Genomic DNA, 20,175 nt, shown 5'->3' with positions numbered 1-20,175 from the left:
GGCTCAAGCAACCAAACACCTACTACACACCTGCTTGTACCTACTCTGAGGCCCCATTGAGAAATGGGGCCTTAGAGGGGTAGAAAAACCTTTAAAAAGCATCCTGTGCCGGGCTTCTACCTCCAAGCTTCTTCGTCCTCGCAAGGAAACCCATCTCTCATTTTAGTTCTGCAAATTGGAGGTATATTGACAATTCCGCCTGTGCTGTTTTGCCGTGAAATCCAGCTTGAAGAAATAAGTATAATAAAGTTATGGTTTGCTGGGGTTTAACGATAGGTTTATAATCTATGAACTGTTTTGTTTTTATGGCCACTGTTTTATGATAATTTAGTATTTATTCTGAAAACTGCTCTAAAAGCTTCTGAGTGAAATGAAAGAGGTATAAAATTTAAAAATAAATAATGCAAACATGCACATTGAAATCTTTATTTTCTTTCACTGGCTATGTTAATTCTTTTTCATGGTTTATATAGCTATATAGGCACAAACATAATTTATATTTGTTATAAAGGAAGTTGTAAATATAGTCTGTAAAAATATCATGGAGGTAACAACAGTACAATTTTTGCTTCCTTGCTTCTTTGAAATGGAAAATTGCCATGTTTGAAATCCTGGTCAAAGAAGGCTTATCAAGAGGCATCTGCCATTATCTTTTCTCAGAGGTACCCAAGGATCTTTCAACTGGTTGTTAAAATATATTACAGCATTATCCATTCGCCATACTCTGGGTATGGACGTACAAAGGGCAAAATGAAACTGATCAATTTCAGAAACATTTACAAAAACTAATATAATGACAAGACAAACCTCCCATTTTGGCTTACATGGAATTGCTGCCTTGCTCAACTTGTGGCTGGGCATCCTAGAAACTCCCGTTTCAAACCTGAGCATTTGTCCCAGTGGTGAAATTCAAACATTTTCTCTACCGGTTCTCTGGGTGTGGTTTGGTGGTCATGTGACTGGGTGTGGGGGTGGCTTGGCAGTCATATGACCAGGCAGGTGTAGCTTGGTGGTCATGTGACCGGGTGGGCGTGGCTGCACAACTGACTCACACATAATGTAAAAGCAGCTGGATTTCATACAGAATGTCCCCTACAACAAGCAGGAACCTCACAGAGTCAGAGAGCTCAAAAACAAACTGTCACACTTTACACAAAAATAACACAAAAGCTATACAACTGACTCAAACACAATGCAAACACAACTGGATTTCACATAAAATAGCCCCTGCAACATACAGGAACCTTACAGACAATTAGGCACAGCTGATTATCGCACAGCTGATCGGTATTAAAAATGCTTTAAAAAGTTTTTAAAAGTTCCAATGATTGCGCAGCACATTTCTTGTGTCAGAAGTTTTTTTTTTACTTTTTAAAGCATTTTTTTTACTACTGGTTTGGATGAACCAGCCTGAACCAGTAGCATTTCACCCCTGATTTGCCCCTTTGCCCCCAGGGGCTTTTGAAGTGGAGGTTCAAGCAGAGGTGGGGGGTGGGTGGGGGGAGGACAAAGCCATTGTTAGGCAAATTCTGCCCCTTTTATACCTGATGGTGACAATAGGATCAGATCCTGTGGACATGTCTGCTCGTAATGCCCCACCACCATCTCCCAATCCATTTTTTTTCTATTTTCTCTCTTACCCTGTTATCTAGGCATTCAGAAATGTGCTCTTGTCAATCAATTAAGCAAAAATGGTAGAGTTGGCTAACTTCAAAGCTTCTGTGCTTAACCTCCCTGAACAGAGGAGGCAGATATTTCTTATAAACACGAGGCACATTCTGTCACCCTCCCACCCCTGCATGTCTTCTCTCCTTATCTTACCCTGCCCACATTTTCAAAACACTGCCTTTGTCTCATTTCCAGCCCATATTTGAGGAAGTTAAAGTGCTCTTAATCTTCCAATTTTAAAGTACGTTTTCTAACGATTCTTGATGCTATTTTTTACAGTGGGTATGATCTGGCCTGCTTCACAGACCAATTGGTGGGTGATGCAATCATGGTTTGAGGTCTGTTCAGCTCCTCTTAGACATTTTAGGCTTGCTATGGGTTCAATTCTGGACACTTGTTACTGTCCTCCAAAAATGGACCTCTGGCTACTCCATATGAATGTCTCCATATGTTTCTACCCATTTGGTCAAGTCAGCTAGAGTTGGGTACACTCCAGGTTCCATCTATAAAGCAGTGGCATCTTACAGGACCTAGCAAGAATACTTTCTGCAATTTATTAACCTAACAACATCTGTAATTACCATTTATATGCATGATATATTGGGAGTAAATTATTAGCAGTAGATCTTCCAGGAGTTTTGATAAAGTAGATGACATTGTACATATACAGTGTAAATACCATCTATCGAATAAATAATTTGTTGGCCATTTTCAGCATATTCTTAAGTTCTCAAAGAGCAGTAGCAGTCAGGAGAGCCTTTGCACAACTTTGGGTTGTGCATCAACTTCAGTCTTTACTGGATCAGGAGTCCCTGCACTCAGTCATTCAGGTTCTAGTCATTGCACGATTAGACTATTGCAATTAACTTTACATGAAGCAATCCTTGAAGAGCATTTGGAGGCTGCTGAGTGCAGTGGTGCAGGCAGTTCTTGGGGCCTCAAGAATGGCCCATGTAACACCACTGCTCTGTAAGTTGCCCTGACAAATTGGCTGTTGGTCTGCTTCTGGGTGCAACTCAAGGCATTGGTAATCACCCTTAAAGCCCTTTCTGACATGGGTTCAGGCTACTTAAGGGACCCTCTCATCCCGTTGGAATTGGCCTGCCCCAACCTGCTGGCGGACGAGGTATGCTGTGGGCCCTGTTGGCCTGAGTATTCCACCTGGCGGAGTCCAGGAGAAGAGCCTCCTCTGCATTGCATCTGTCCTGTGGAGCACCTTGCCTCCCAGACTGAGGTTGGGTCCAACCTTCCCAGCCTTCCGAAAGAACCTAAAGTTCTGGGTCTGACAGTTGGCATGGGGCTTCAGTGGGGGAGTATCCCAGTAGAGGGGGTTGATTAACAACAGATCCCACTTCTACCTCACCCCTCCAATCCTGCTTCCACTCTCCCCATCTTTTAATTGAGTTGTGGCATTTGGTTCTGTGTAGCATTTCATTTATTTTATTTTGTTTTAATGCAGTTTTTATTTTTTATGATTGTTTGCTGCCCAGTGTTACCCTAGAGCAGTGATGGCGAACCTATGGCACGCGTACCACAGTTGGCACACGGAGCCATTTGTCAGGGCACCCTTTTTAAAGCCATTTTTCCCCCTCCCCAAGCTCCAGAGCCTTTATAGGAGCCTGGGGAGGGTGAAAAGAGCCTCCCTGCCCCCCCCGGATGCCCTCCAGAGGCATCAGGGAAGCCTCCGGACAGTCCCTGAAGCCTTCGGAGCGCTTAAAATGACCCTCCGAGCAAACCGGAAGGGGGTCGCGCCTGTAGTGTGTGCATGTGCACTGGGGTCGCACATTGCGTTATGGGTGCAGCACACGCACACATGACCCCCCTGCACTCCCCCCACTTATGGCACGTGAGCCAAAAAAGGTTCGCCATCACTGCCCTAGAGTAAGATTGGTGGCCAATTAATTTCATAAATAAATACATAAATAAAATAAAACAGTTGCTTTTCTGACATTGAATATGCTGAGAGTATCCGATTCATCTAATGTCAAGGAGGTTGGGAAGAAAAATCCATACCTGCATGTAATGATATATGGGAACAAGGGTGACAAATTAAGATTTAATTCAAGAAAAGTGGTAGTGCAGATAGTACTGTCATTTATCTGGTTTCCAACAGAAAAGAACAATCTTTTTAGGAAATGATCAAATTTTGCAGTTAGACATATTTCTGAATTCTGTACCTAATGTGGATATCCAGCAAACTGATATGGCTAGAAATGGTATTGAGACATTCTCCCAGTGTGCCAACCGCACTTTTTTTCTTTGAAACGGCAGATTTTGCACCTGTTTCTTTTGTTTTAAATTTCACATAAAAGAATTAATAGACACAAGTTTGACATTAGAACTCAAAACAAAGACAAAATGATAGGAGAGCATTTTAACTTCGTAGGAGGCTCATATACAGCGTTCAAGGTGGCAAATGTCTCTCACTTAATAATGCTGGCATTGAATCGTTCTTCAAAAAATTTCTGGCTACCTCCGAAGGCCTTGCCAAACACAATGGTTTTCAACACAAAGTAATTGTAATATGTCTCATGTGTAATCTACCTCTGCATTCCCACTTCCCCCCCCCCCCACCTCCAACATCAGTTTAATCATTCAGTGCATCTGATGCATTGAACTCTAACTCGTGAAAGATTATGCCTTTTAATGCAATTTGTTAATCAGAAAACGTGCTATCATGCTGCCTTTGATTTTTGACTAGCACACACTAACTTGGTTCTCCTTCTACTCTTGAAGATGATCTCCTTGAAGTATTATTTTAACATGTTTTAATTTGCCTCCTTTATTAGACATTACATGGAACAAATGCAATGAAAATAGTTTCTGTTTTGAATTAATTGGGAGTTTAAACTTTGTGCCCAAAGAGACTCTGTTGGCCTTGAAATGATGTTTTACATATTTTTACAAATAGTTGTTGCATAAAGAACTATTTTTTGTTTGGTGGTACATTTTTTCTATTAATTTGTGATTGAATTGTGCTATTCCTTCTAAAACAAGCAGTAGTATATATACTAGCTGTACCCGGCCACGCATTGCTGTGGCCCAATCTGGTTAAATGGAAAAGAAAGAAAAGAGAAAGAGCAAGTCCCCCGGCAGAGGCGGCCCCTGCATGGAAGTGAGCCACGGTGGCCCCTGCAAGAGCCGCCATGGAGGACACTCCCACAGGTCCCGGCCTGGTCGAGCTGAGGAGAGGAGAAGGAGGAGGCGGCTGCCGTCCCCGACCCGGCTTCCCTGAGTGGTGGCGGCAAGAGGAGACGGCTGGCGTCCCCTGAGGAGCAGGAGGAAGGAGCGGCCCCTGGCGACGCAGACACGAGGCAGCCCCTGCTGGCCGTGGACCCATCCATAGATGCCATCACCGCTGCAGTCGTTGCCTCACAGGGCACCCAGCGGCCACCCCAGCTCCGCTGCACCTCAGGCTGACACTGCCGCCGCCCCGTCGGAGCCGCCTTGGTGAGGCCGTAGCTGGCTCCCTGTGAGCGGGGTGGAGAGAACGCACAGCTAGCCGGGCTGAGGAGACACTCCACCTCCAGCTCCTCTGGAGCTCCACTGGGCTGGGCGGGGGGACGCCGGCTTAAGGGTGGGAGGAGATGGTGAGGGATGGGGCAGGCGCCGCCCCGCCACGGACAGCAAAGGCCTGGTGGGAGGGGAGGAGAGAGAGGGGAGGGGGAGGCAGAAAGGCTTCAGCTCCCCTTGGTGGAAATGGTGAAGCTTGTCGGAGGAGGGGCGGAAAGGGGAAAGGGTGCAGCCACAGCCCAGCCACACATATAAAGGGACTGTCGGGACGAAGCTGGACAGAGGCTGAACTGTTCCGAATATACTATAGTCAAGAAATGAACGCTATGGTATTGTGTGTGTTGCTTTTATGTCCAGCAGATGGCACTGGTTTTCAAAGAAGCATGTTTTTACAAAAAAGCATGTTTTTACCTGTCACAGGTGTGACATCTATATAATATACATATATAAAAACATGCACGTAGTCGAATGCAATGTTGTGTCAAAATTTCAAAGCAATCGCTGAAGAACTTTCGGAGATTTGAGATTTTGAACAAACAAACATTACATTTATATATATATATATAAAAATATATACAATTGTAGATAAACCTTTATATATTTCAGTTAATTGTTCAGATGATTGACCCCGTTTATGCAAACTGCTTTGCACTATCCTGGAAGATGCACCGGAGAAGCACTCTAAGAATACTCCGTGATTACCTCTGCCTGCATAAACTTTTCTCTTCAATTAAAATTGAGTGGGTCAAATAGTGGGACAAGTAGCCGAGTTAAGAGACAGAACTGGGATTAATCTTTTGTTGTAAGAATATCTACAAGCTATATTCAATGAAAAATATTGCAGCTGGAATGACTTCTGATGCTTGGCATATTACACCCAATCCTAGTCCATCTTCCCTCACTTTGTTGTTATTTTCAGGGTGCTGTTCTGAGTGCAGCCTATTACTTCTAATGCATATGATGGCTTGAGGCCAGGAGAGCTGAATGACCATAATGCCTGTTGCAACTATCCTAAGAAGCCCTCACTTGTGTCCAGCTGCCAAGGAAGGCACCCTTTTTTGCAGGAGTAGCAGAAATGCTTTCCTGTCCTCATTTTCAGATGGCTGATCAAGGCATTTTTAATCCATCAGTACAGAGCAATATTGTAATATTTCTTATTTCCTTTGTTTTTATTTGTCCTTTAAGACATGGTTTTAAAAATGTCCACTGTTCTTGGTTTTTAATGGATTAATATCAATATATAAATATTGATATATAGATATAGATATCCATATCTATAACACCAGGGTTTATAAATATTTATCCATTGTAAAATATTTATCCATTGTAAGTAATATGTATATAATTTTAATACATATGCATGTAGGGCCAAGTATATGCCGACAGCTCTTGTATATTCACTATATTCTTTGACATGCCCAGTAAGACTATACCAGAATTAAGAAAAATGCCTAGAGAAGGAAATCTATTCTAATGCGGCAAAATATAACCTTGTTACAGGTACTTGCTACCAGGAGAAGTCTAATTTGAAGACTAAATGCATGGCTTTTTGAAAACCCAGTATAAACCTTCAGAATATAATGGAAATGGGTCAGCTGAAGCCTTCAGATAAGCACACCATCATTTCAGAATACAATTTGAATAAAGAAAAATATTGTTTCAGGAGATGGCAGGGTTTTTTTTTTTTTAATTCCCTCAAACTTTGCATAGGCTCTACACCATGAAGTCTCTGGGCACCCTCACAGTAGAGATATGAAACATCCTGAGATCGTAAATAGCTCTCGTGCCTGCCTTTAAAATGAAGCTGTAGTCAGCTTAATGAGATAGTTAATTGATGAGCCCTACTCACTGCTCCCGTCCATTAAGGTAAGTAGAACACGTGCACATCTCTGCTTGTCAAAGAGAAGAAAAACACATTAATTTGGAGAGTTGTGGAGCTGTTAATAAATATGACACTCTCTGGCAGGTTTGCTTCATTTCCCCATCCGTGCTGGTCACTGTAATCAGAACTCATAGAGGCTCTCTTATCCCCCCTCCCCCAAAAGTGTTATTTTAGGAACAGTCACTATAACGAAAGAGCATGAAGAAACACCAAAAAGCAGTATTAAGATTTTATTTCTTTTTAAAATCTAGTCCAGGATGTTGTAATGCAAACCTGTACAGTACTGTGCTTCATTTATAGATTTTTACTATAAAAATAAACATGCTAGCTCCTTGTAGAGGTATTCTGTTCAACACCACCCCTCACTGTAAAGGCCTTTCACCAGTGTTTTTCCCCCTCCAACTGAAATTTGTACAGGCTCAACTGACTTATTTCTAATAATATTTCATTAGTAACAGATTTTCATGCGTGTGTATGTTATACCTTTGCTTTTAGGATGAGAAAAGGAAAGGGCAGAGGGAAGCGAGGGAAAAGCTCCTATAGCTGTCCTGAAAATTATCTCCTTGAATCTTGGCCTCATAAATCCCATTAAATGTTATATTTCATCAGCAGACTGGAAAGGCTTTTTTTTCCCCAGCGATGAAGTCTGCTGGATGAAGCCTATTTTTTAAATTTATGGTTTCATTTTAGAAATGGACTATAAAAAACCCTGGCACTGCTGTCTATCAAAGTGACTCCGACATGAGAAAGTAAAGTATAGTTTTTAAAAACTTGACTTCCTTAATGTATTGTGGGACCCATAGGCATAGTAAAAATTGGGGACTCTGACTTAGAGACATACAAAGAGAAATATTTTACACCAAAGGATTATATTCTGGTGGTGTCAGGGAGAAATCTATAGGGTCTCTCTTGTTTATTCAAGTCAAAAATAGAAAAGTTAAAACTCTTTTGCCTGTTCCTTCCCAACTTGCCTTTCCATACATGACTATTAAGCAGCCTAGGCTGCCCCATCCCGATTCATTCTCTTCTCTTGAATTGTCTCCCGATTATTTTAAAAGTTGTTTCATTCTCCGTTACAGGTACATCCAGTACCTATGCAATGTACTGTATAAGTGCAGAGTGTAGAGAAGAATACTCAGGAGAACTAGAGGGTGGGAAAGCGCTAGCTGTTTAGGGATGTTCACTTTCCTCTTTTATTTGCCAAGTGATTTTTGTGGGAATCAGAAATATAATAATAGTGTAACCACGACAAATACTACGTAAAAATGATTCTCTTTGGCTGTTGCCTTCCCCGTGAAACTGCTTAAACAGACACATCTGAGGAGTATAACAATGGTGTCATATTTAGCAATAGGTAACAGAATTTCCCATTTGGCTTCCTCCAGCTACTGCTGTTTTTAAGAAATGTTGCCCAAATTTGTTTTTAGGATTTCCCCCCTCTCCCATGATTTTTCAACAGAAATTTGGAATAAGTCCCAAAAATCACATTTGTAAAGTGTTCTTCCCTCATAACTACTGTACTTCTTCTTCATACACAGAGATCTTTTTACTTCTTATTGGGAAGAAATGTATGAAACTCATGTCCAAAATAATCTGTTGGCTCTAATTTTGTTCAGTTATGCACTTCTTCCAATTTCAGAATACCAACTCGAACGTTTTGGAGAGATAAAACATATTTTAGGTTGCAAGGCCATTATCCAACTAGGTCAAAATGTATCTTGAAAAATTAGAGGATCATTTGACGTCTTTTAGTTCTGTTTTGTTTAGCCTCCTAATTGCACTACAGATAGTTCTTGACTTACAACCATTCATTTAGTGACCATTTGAAGTTATAACAGCACTGAAAACTTTGTGCTCAATTGTGGTTGTAAGTGTACTACTGGTATATTAATAACTGCAGCAATATGAAGCAAGACTGTACTTCTATATAAAACCACTATTTGGTTAGATTTGAATCTGTACATCTTATTGGCAATCATGATTTCTACTGTCCTTTGGATAGTTTCAATGTTGGATGCTTTATCCTTACAACAACACCGTCTTCTCTCCAGCCCATAGTAAACATTTGTTGCTCAGATCTCACTAACAACTTACACAGAGCGTAAATCTCTGCCCTTCAAATGACTTTCTTAAATATCAACAAGAGGACCACAATTTCCTGTTAATTTTAAGTTTTTTAATATGTATGTATGTATGTATGTATGTATGTATGTATGTATGTATGTATGTATGTATGTATTTGTGTTATAACCCCTGGTATGCCCTAATATATACATGTAGGGTATTGTAAGCCATACCATTTCTTTGCTCTACCAATAGGAACTATTTCCTTTCCTCCAAGCCATGTATTCAAAATACAGTAGTAGGAATAGTAAAAACAAATCAAATTATCATAAAGGAAGAATGCTTGTAATTCACATGTGAAGGATCCCATATTTGGTGTCTAAATTTAGATTTCAGCCATTAATACTCCATTGTTGCTAGGAAAACAAAGCAATCAGGAAGTGGAATAAAAATTCATAGAGATTCTAAATGGAATTCTCTTTTACTGTTGTTACTGTCCTGTTTAATAAAAAAAAGTTATAGCAGCAGATCGTATTCTTCTCTATCAAGTGAAAAAGTTAGCCTTATGGAACCACTGGTTGAATGTGAATACAAACTGATGATTCTGCTGCTGAAAGGCCACCCCCCCAAAAAAAAAGTCTGATTTTGAGCAACAATTTAAGAACAAGGAATGTGATTATGGCTGTTCCTTTGCACATTGTTGCCATAACGTAGCTGGTTGGTTGCCAGCACATGCTCTACTGAGGTCAGGCCATCTGTAAATGCGCAGAGTTGACTCAGCAGCCAAAATTCTGATAGGTGCTTCTGATCATTGATGCTACACACACCTCCAGTGAGAATTTGGTAACTTCTGCAGTTAGACCTAGAGAGAAGTGCTACCCATTCAACCCAAGTCTGATACCAATTTCTGCATTTGAAGTTTGTCTGGTCAGATTCAGGTAGTCCTTGATTTACAACTATTCATTTAGTGACTGTTTAAAGTTACAACAGCACTGAAAATAGGGACTTATGACCATTTTTCACACTTACAACTGTTGCAGCATCCCCATGGACACGTGATTAAAATTTGGATGCTTGGTAACGTATTCATATTTAAGTTGGTTGCAATGTCCCAAGGTCATCTGATCACTTTTTGCAACCTTCAGACAAGTAAAGTCAACTTAACAACTGAGTTACTAATTGTAACAATTGCAGTGATTCACTTAACACCCATAGCAAGAAAGGTCATAAAATAGGGGCAAAACTCACTGAACAACTGTCTTGCTTAGCAACAGAAATTTTGGGCTCAGTTGTGGTTGTAAGTCAAGGACTACTTATAGTTTTTCTTTCTTTCCAGGATTCCTCTTGGTCTTCAGCCAGCCTGTCAACCAGCTTTTAAGCACCTTTTAAGGACCTCTCCTGGTTCAAATGAAAGTAAGAATGAGAGTTGCATGTCTTCAGCTTTATTGTTGATCTTTCCCAGTAGTTTCCTATCTGGAAACAGTATGAAGACTCCACAGAATGACTGCATTGGGCTAATCAGACATTCCCCAGCGCTATTGAGCAATGGTCCTTTACAGGAGGAATAAATACAACAGAGGAGTTCGGTTGTCAGTTCAAGAGAGCTAGCCCATTCTTCCTCTTATATGACAGATGCTTGCTGCTCTTATCCACTGCACATGCTAAAGTTAGTATCAAACTCATGTGTGCTTGCCCTGTTGACCAGCAAAGGAGAAGCAACAAATTTAGTTTCTCTCAGAGCCCTCACCTCTCTCAACTTTACATGAGCAGGGCAGGCAGGTTAATAAATAGCATTGCAGCCCCTGTCATTTCTAGTTTGGTCTTTAGATGTGCACAGCACACTGCTCTCCGTCTTCTTGATACTCAAAATAATTGTTTTAGAAGCAGAAATCTATAAATACCATTGTTTGCATCAAGTTAAGCAACCTGCTGAGCAATCTTTTTATACAATGCAAATTACATCCATGCTAAGGAGCAGTGGAATCCTCAGGAGCATATCAAAACCAGGTGAAATTGACAAGAATTCTGCCCTTTCCTTTTTCAGACCAAGCATTTAGAAAAAAATGGTTAATATGGTGTGTGTGTGTGTGTGTGTGTGTTTCCTTTAAAAAAATCAGTTCAGGAGATGTAAAGGAGCAGGAGAATTCACTAACCTTGACCAGGATAAACATGGCCTGGATAGAATATCAGAGCCACGATGGCGCAGTGGTTAGAGTGCAGTACTGCAGGCTACTTCTGCTGCCTGCCAGCTGCCTGCAATTTGGCAGTTCCAATCTCACCAGGCTCAAGGTTGACTCAGCCTTCCATCCTTCCGAGGGCAGTAAAATGAGGACTTAGATTGTTGGGGGCAAAATACTAACTCTGTAAACCACTTAGAGAGGGCTGTAAAGCACTGTAAAGTCGTATATAAGTCTAAGTGTTATTGCTATCAGTGAAGGAAGAAGTGGAACTACACAGAAGGATTCCTTAAAACTGCTTCATTTCCAACCAGGTTTATGGACAGAGGACAAATAGCTGAAGGAAAAGCCCTACATCTTCCACCCAGCTAGATATCATTTGGTGTGATCATCCCTTTCAGAATTTCCATCTTTAATACATCCAAATTAGTAGTATATAGCAATGTGATTAAAAAGTGGAAAATACAATTAAAATTAGGATACAAATCATAACTTCTACTGCACAACTTAAAGGGAAAAACATTCAAAAATCATTTAAGGCTGAGATATGGCTGGAACAATGAGAATATTGCTATCCTGAGAGAATGATTGACCATTGGGAAGATGGTTGCTATAGAGTATTATTTGGCTGGGTGACCCTCCTCACTATGAAATGGAAGTGAGATCTTTTCTCTGCAGAAGAACTGGATAGCCAACTAGACAGACAGATAGATGAAATTTAAATCTTTATATCCTCAGAGGTTCCCTAGAGAAAGATCATCCATCTGAATTCACTATGGGGCTGGAACTAAAAGGAGTGTTATTGATTATATTGTTGTCTCTGGTAACCTACTTGTTTTTATAAACTGCTTTGAGGTTATTCCCCAGTGCAATAATGGCCACGTCCCAGTTTTCTTATGTTTAACTTTTATTTATTTTTGCCCAACAGCCTTTATCAGTCACAGATTCTTCAAGTGGAAAGATTCTGCTGCAATCAATGGCCCCTCAGTTGGACATGGTTCCAATTATTTTAAGCAACTGACTCAAATAGCAGCACAGTTGCGATGCATTTCGCCATATTTGAGCTTCACATTTCTTCCCAATGTGGTAATCGGCACGAGAATTTCTGTGGGGAGGAAAAAATGCATGGGCAAAGCTTTGGACATTTTAAATACTTTTTGGAGAATCCAAGAAACTTGATTAATCCTGATACTAATGCAATTCTTGTTTTTGTGGGCTCTAAAACACAAACTATGTTCCATTGCAATTCTCAGTGAGAATTTTACAGAAGGCTAGAGGGGGAAAAAAATTCCTTCAGGAGGACTGCCAGGACTACCTTAAGACTTTGCTGAAAGTCTTTTTTAATGTTATCAGAAATGTTATCAGAATAGAAACCTAACAAATGAATCAGTAAAAGAAACAGCAATATCTGCAACTTTATAACAAAGTAAGAAAAGGAATAATAAGAAAATCTGGATTCAGAAAAAACAAAATGAACTTGTAATACATTGTTCAACTGTTTCCAAACTGTTTATATAAGTGTGAATTAAATTACAGCAGGTTATTATTTATACTTATTGGCATTAAAAATATTCTGACATGTTATACCAATACAGTTTTTTGAACAACATTGGGCCCGGTGTACTTATATATACTGTATACACTCAGAGCCCACTCCCCTTGAGGGAGACAGGCAATTGAGAAGCATGAAATATACATGAATGAATGAATGAAATGCCAGCTTTGATGCCATGATTCCAGACCTTCTGGCCTCCATTAATAAAATCACAATCTTCAGTCTAAAAAACCGTTTTCATTTTGGACTTTGAATGGGCCAGATTGGTATTTTAGTTGTAGGAATGGTTCCTTTATAAATTTTATCTTTGGATATGATAATTTTAAGTGGTGTGGCGGAAACAAACACTTTGGAAAAACTTAATGGTTATAACTCACACTCCTTGGGGGGCAGAAGCCATTGTGGGATGAAGTGGACAATTTCTTCAGATATGCATCTTGTTGGTAATTAACATTTGTTTGCCTTCCTTGAAGCAGAATTTTCAAATCAGGAAATTATGGCCTGAATTGGAGTATTGTCTAATTGGTATTTTCTGATATATAGTAATTGCAGACAATTTTATTGCCAGGTTAGACTCAGGTGACATCTTATAGATATTAGAGCTGTCTACCTCATTCAGAAGAAGATACGCTCTCCCTGACTCACTGTTCAAAGGGCATGAAGCTAAGCTTTACAGAACTCTAAACCTAATAGTCTACAATTTTATATTCTTAAATGGCTCCCTTGAGGAAGAGCATCCAGCTGAATTCACTACTGGGCTGGAACTAAAAAGGAGAATTAGTTTTTTATATATTTTTTCCTCTCTGATAACCTTCTTTAAATTACTATGATGTTATTCTTCACTTTAGATTGAGCATTTCCCATTTAAAGTCTTTTGACCAACAGTCTCATGCTGAGTTTTTATTTGCTTTTAATAAATCAGTTACAGGTTCTTCAGTAGGGAAGATTCCATCGTGATAAAGCTGTGTTGAACAAAACAATAAAAGAACAATTTTAAATGCAGAACAGTTCCAGCACATGCATCTGTCTTTTATATCAGAATCATTATAACTTAATAAAAGAATTGCAAACATTATTATTTCCCCCAAATAATGACTGCCATAAGTAATATGCTTTATTTTAACCATCTAAACTATGGTTAGATTTAGATTTATAAACAACATAAGAACCACATGATTATATTCATTTTTCAAAAAGTGTTGGAATAAGAAATAACTGCTACCAATCAGTTAATATACTTTCATTTCCCCCCAAATTTGTATTTTAGTTCTACCCATTTCCAATCACAAGATGCACAGCAGTTTCCAATAATAAAATTAAAATATCTCCATTAGATGTTTTTGTATATAATTTTTATTAATTTTTTATTACAATAGTAACATCCAATACATACTAAACTTACAAAAGAAATTAGAATAGAAAGAATAAAACGTGCAAGAAAAAAGAAAAAGAAATGAGAGAAAAAAGAATATGATAAAGACGTAGAAAAGAAGTATATAAAGAATTGACTTGCAATGTTCATCACATGTTTAGAAAATTTCAGTAACACTTCACCTCCTATAACATTATAAACAGACATCTCTTCATCCCAAATCCAATCTTTTTATCTGTAAGCAAGCCCATGGTATTTTTCAATCCTTGTGTCATCATAAAGTCCAGAAAGGGTTGCCAGAATTTTGCAAAAAAAAAAAAAAGTCTTATTTTAACCTTGATAAAAAAACACCACAACTTTATATTCTTGCCTTTTACCTCTAACAGTCTTAATCTTTAATTCATTCAAATATTGTCATAGCATTTGATCTCACTTCAGCTCCTTATTCTATCACACAGACTTCTTCAAGGACTTAAGCCTTTTTTCGAGACCCAATAACAATACATTTTCCAGGTCATTCTGTTGGCCTGTCATTTTTAAAAGTGCAGTCACTTTTGTACATTCTCTGTCTTGTCAGATAAAATTTGCTCATTAACATCTTGTGGACATAGCATGTCCATAGAATTAGGTAGCATTACTGAAAGAGCAGATATTGTAGCTACTAACTGCTGACTCCATTTTTAAAAAAACTCCTTTAATGTTTTCATTGTTATGATGTTTTGTATCATTTTGTAAGTTCCAGAATTAACCAACACCAAAATAAGTCTTGCATTTTTCCTTCTGTTTAGAATCTTTAATCCCCTCTAATGTCGTTTTTAAAATCATAAAGCCTTTATTATGACGTACAATAACCAAGATAAATCTGTTTCTTATGAGAAGCTGTTTATTTTATATAGTTAATTCCAAAATCATACAGTAAAGTCAGCATTCCAAATTTATCAATTTATAAGTTTCTTGAGTAAAAATCTTACTTAACTTTTTTGCTGTTTATTTCAAATACTTTTAAATTCTTAAGCTTATAAATATTTTTTTTCTTTTGTTCAGAGTTGAAGATAAACTCACCAACAACTTTTCAAACTTCTTGTTCCAAAGGTGTCTAAAAGCTTTAAGATAGTTAATAGGCAATTTCTCAAAGTAATTTGAAAGTGAGACTTACAAATTTAGTGTCTTTTAAAAGGCTCTTGCATATTGTTGTAAGCAACATAGCAATAGCAATTGCACTTAAGGCTTCTATAAAGCGCTTTACAGCACTCTCTGAGTGGATTACAGTACCAGCATATTGCCCCCAACAATCTGGCTCTTCATTTTACTGATCTTGGAAGGATGGAAAGCTGAGTCAACCTTGAGTCCATCAAGATTGAACTCCAGGCTGTGGGCAGAGTTAGCCTGCATTACTGCATTCTAACCATTGTGCCATCAGGGCTCAAGATGGTTGATCCCTTTGTCTCCTAGCACTTAAACCTGTCCTGTGGTATTCTCAGTCATCTGGAGCATATAAGGGCAAACTCCAATTTCTCCTGGTCTGGAGAACTATTGAATAACTGATATAAGCATCAGTTTCTCAGTCTTTGCTGGAAACATGAGCTTCACATTCACAGGGATATCTTCATGTTGCCATATCTCCCTCAGAAGTCTCAAACTAAAATATCCCCAATAGATTTTTAAAAATACAAAAATCAAAACCAAATATATCACCATAAAACTATAAGAACAATCATTCAACTTGGGTATCATCAGTCAGTACAGGACATTTAGAATAAATAGAATAAATTTAATTTGAAATAACTTTGTTTTCAGGAGTTACCAGAAGGCCAAATTGTGGGCTAGACTAATTCATATGGGAACTCATTTTTTGCGCAAGTGTTATCACAAAAAAGCAGTGTCTGCAAGGCTTTCTACTTTCCACATTGCAGAAAAGGGAAATCACCAATCTTCCTAGCCAGTCTTCACCTAACTAAGAAAGAATAGTCATGAACCCAAGTGGACACACACGTTGAAGACATTATGTCATCCATCAAGTGATTTAGAGACAGTGTCATCCATCAAGTGATAATATTAGAGCTGTCAATCAGCAAATAACAGCTATATCTTACAGAATAGAGAATAACAGAGTTAGAATGGATCTTGGACCTAGTTCAAGGTCTTTCCCAAGCAGGAGACCCCATACTACTGGTATTCTGGACAAATGATTTTCCAATCCCTTCTTAGAAACTTCCAATGACGGAGCACCCACAACTTCTGGCATCAAGCCTTTCCACTGATGAACTGCTATCTCTGTCAGGACACTTCTCCTTAACTCTTAAGTTGGATCTCTATTTGATAAGCTTCCATTTGTTATTTCTGGTCTTGGCCTCAGGTGCTTTGGAAAATAGGTCATCCCCCTCTTCTTTATGACAGCCTTTTGAAATACTGGAAGATTGCTATCATGTCTTTCTCTTAGATTAGACATACCGAGTTCCCACAAGTGTTCATCATAAGGAGCCTCCAGACTCCTTATTATCCTTGTTGCTGTTCTCTGCACTCTTTCCAGAGTCTCAACATCTTTTTTGTATCATGGTGACCAGAACTAGATGTAGTGAGTGTGATATTACCAAGGCAGTATTATAGCAGTAGTAACACTTCACATGATCTTGATAATGTTACTCTGTTGATGCAAACTAGGACTGCTTTGGCTTTTTTTTTTGGCAGCTGCACTGCAGAACACTGCTGACTCATATTTAAGTGATGGTCCACTAGATTCCTAAGTCCCTCTCAGTTATTATGGTTGAGTCAGGTACCACTTCCTCTATACCTGCACATTTGGATTTTCTTGCCTAGTGTAAAACCTTACTTTTTCATTTTGTTCGATAGGGCCCAGTGTTCTTGTCTGTCAAAATCTTTCTGTTAGTTTTCTGAAATGTTGTCTAGACCTTCCAGTTTGGTGTTGTCAGCAAATTTGATGAGTACTCCTTCTATCCCCTCATCTAAATCATTTATGAAGATTTGAAGAGTACTGGGCTTAAGACAGAAACCTTGGGATAGTCCACTGCATATTTCCCTCAATTTAAATGTAGCTACACTGCACTACATCACATGTTTAGTGTGGTTTGTCAGCCAGTTATGAATCCATCTAGTGATGGTGCTGTCTGTCCACATTTTTCTATCTCATCACTAAGTAGATTATAGTCTACTTTGTCAAATGCCTTACTGAAATTCAGGTATGTTATGTCCACACTTTTCTGGTGCACTGATTTAGTCACTTAATAAAAAAAACCTAATTTGTTTGGAATGATCTGCTTTGATAAACCCATATTGCTTCTAGTAATAGCTTTGCTGTAGGAGTTAAGCAGGCTGAGCCCAAGGGATAAAAAATGTCATCAGTTTTGAGTCCCTTGAAACCCACAAGAGATCTAAGTCCAATCCACCTTGAATTCTCTTGATTCTTCTCTACCACCAATTTGCTTTGATCATTAATAGTTCAGATTCTTGTAGAGAGCTTTAGCATACAATAAACCTATATATTCATTTGAAATGCCTGGACTCCTGATTTCCTATGCTTGACGTTTGTTTGCTTTAGTTGTTCTCAAATCCATTGTTTGATTATCTTTTCCAGGATATTCCCAGGTATTGGTTTTAGGTTGATTGGGCTGTAGATTCCAGATCCATTTTGTTCCTTTTTTGAAGATGGGAACCACATCAGCTCTTTTCCATTTCTTTGATAGTTCCCCAGTGTTCCAGGATCTTTGAAATATATGGTTCAGTGGTTCCGAGATCACATTTGCCAGCTCCTTCAGAACTCTGAGATGTAATTCATCTGATTCTGGTGATCTGAACTAGTCTAGGATGCACAAGTATTGTCTTACCGTGTTTTTGGCTATTTTAACTTGTATTCTTAGTCTGTCTTTTACAGTTCTGCTTTTGGTAGATTGGGCTATTTTTCCTTTTGCTTGATAACAAATGCAAATATTGTAAATCACCAAGAGTTACCTTTTTACATGTTGAACTTTTTAATTCTTTATGACATTTGTTGCAAATCTTAGTTCAGTCTGAGCTTTAGCTTTCCTGACTTCATCTTTGGCAATTCGGGCTATATACTGGTGTTCTGCCTAGGTATGCATCCTTCATTCCATTTTTTATACTTATCCTTTTTGTCTTTCAGTTTAACAGAGAGCCCTTTATGCAACCATGCTGGTTTCTTCTTGGATCTCATTTTTTCAGAGTTTCCCAAACTTCTTCAGTAATTTTCCCCTTTAGGATTTCCATTCATGGGACCCTTCCCAAGCTTCTCTCTAAGTTTGTTGAAATCAGCTCTCTTAAATTCTAAGTCATTAGTTTGATTTTGTTGTATTGCGTGTGTCTGCATTCCAGTATGGCACGGTGACTCCCCTACCCCACTTCAACCTCCTCTTGCTGACATTGTTTTATCCCATCTGTCTCCAAGCAGCCTCACGATCCCATCAGTACAGCTTATTCATCCTATGGTGGCAAAATAAAGCTAGTTATCATCAGCATATTGGGATAATATTACATCCCAAACAGATGGATGACCTCCCCATGCCGCCTGGTGTAGATGTTAAAAAGTGCAGGAGAGTAACAAACTCGATTGATACCAAACATGGCTGATTTCTCTACCTCTATAAGTATAGACTGGAACTGACTGTTAAGTAGGTTGCTCAACTCACACCTACTGGAAGGTCCAGGAAGATATTATGACAGATGGTAAGGAAATCCCAAATGATCAATCAAGGTTTCTGGAACTCCAATGGGACTTCTTATCCAAATCTCTTCCCCTCCAGTCTTCCGGTCTATTTCTGGAATTGTTCTGCTAAGAACAACTGCTATTTCCCATAGTAGGGAAATCAACATACACCCAAATCAACGCATTCACTTCTTCCTCCTGCCATGCTAAATAGGCTAAATCTCAGTAAGGCAACCCAGGTTGACTCTGATCTTCTGTTCTGGTAAACAACTAGCAACAGCATTTGTTAAAGCCTTATTCCTCTCTCAGTCTCTACTACTCATCTCACTTTTATTTCCTGAGCTTCCAATCTCGCTCCATCCAAGCTGATACATCAATCTTTTGCTTCATGAAACTAAATCTGGGGCCACTCCAACAAGAACAACATTCTACAGCTGTAATCTTCTCACTTTCCTACTTTGCCTCACTTAAAAGCCTTCAACAATTCCACCAAAAAAGTAACCATAGCCAAACTCTACCTAAAGAGAGAGTGAGAAAGAGAGTGAGTGAGCACAGGATATAAGAAGTATATGGAACAAGTGAAATATATCCCCATTACATATTGAAATATTAAATATTGACTGAGGATGATACTGGTTTTTCATACATCTTGTCAATTCCTCTGCTACCCAGTTTTCTGGTCTAGCCAATTCCTTAATTTCCAATGTGTGTGTCTAGCACCAAGCTTATTAACTGTACTAAGCAAACAGAAAAATTAATAGATTACCATTTAAAGAGATAGAGGGGGAGAGGGAGGGAAGGAGAAAGGGAGAGGGAGAAATTGTTAGCACCCAGTTTCCCTTGGAGCTGCAACCATACTTGGATATAACACACAAGGCAGGATGAAAGACTACCAACTCAGGGTGAATTAAATCACTGCTAGGGACCTTTCCTCATCTTAACTAAACAATTACATCTATGTGGCCCAGCATAGGGATAAGACAGCGCTCTGCAATTCACTCTCCCCCCCCCCAAACTTTATTTCAAATCTCTGATGGATGCAACTATCTAGGGGTTTAAGAACCTCATTAGGGTTGGTTGCACAATAGGTCAAAAAAAGGCCCATCAAAAAGTTATCATCTCCTTAACTCAAAACAAGTATTTTTTTGTCAGTCCCCAAGAATACTCTGCACACTCAGGAAAAGGCATTGCTGCTTTATCAAATACAATAAGGGTGACCACATCAGATCTGAAGCTCTTTGGCATGCTTTGGATCTGAGTGCCACA

General features: G+C 39.0%; 1 protein-coding gene across 4 annotated transcripts in view; it reads right to left on the bottom strand.

Moving 5' to 3' along the window:
- Window positions 1-20,175, bottom strand: part of PARD3B (par-3 family cell polarity regulator beta) — a 532,498-nt gene that overhangs the window by 82,334 nt on the left and 429,989 nt on the right. Inside the window, exon 21 of one of the 4 annotated variants that reach the window (XM_081937858.1) lies at window positions 12,810-13,821. The exons of 1 other annotated variant lie outside the window; for it this stretch is intronic. In XM_081937858.1, the coding sequence (XP_081793984.1) occupies window positions 13,782-13,821 (40 nt within the window). In that variant the 3' untranslated portion in view covers window positions 12,810-13,781. Of the gene's footprint in view, window positions 1-12,809; window positions 13,822-14,182; window positions 14,497-18,395; window positions 18,687-20,175 lie in introns of those variants that run through there. 2 more of the 4 variants (XM_081937859.1, XM_081937860.1) reach the window with 2 other exon arrangements.

The sequence above is a fragment of the Natrix helvetica genome (assembly GCF_964273705.1).
Source record: "Natrix helvetica genome assembly, chromosome: 1".
Taxonomy (NCBI): Eukaryota; Metazoa; Chordata; class Lepidosauria; order Squamata; family Natricidae; genus Natrix; species Natrix helvetica.
Note: the sequence above shows the minus strand (reverse complement) of the source record. Positions and strands in the feature narration are given on the sequence as shown.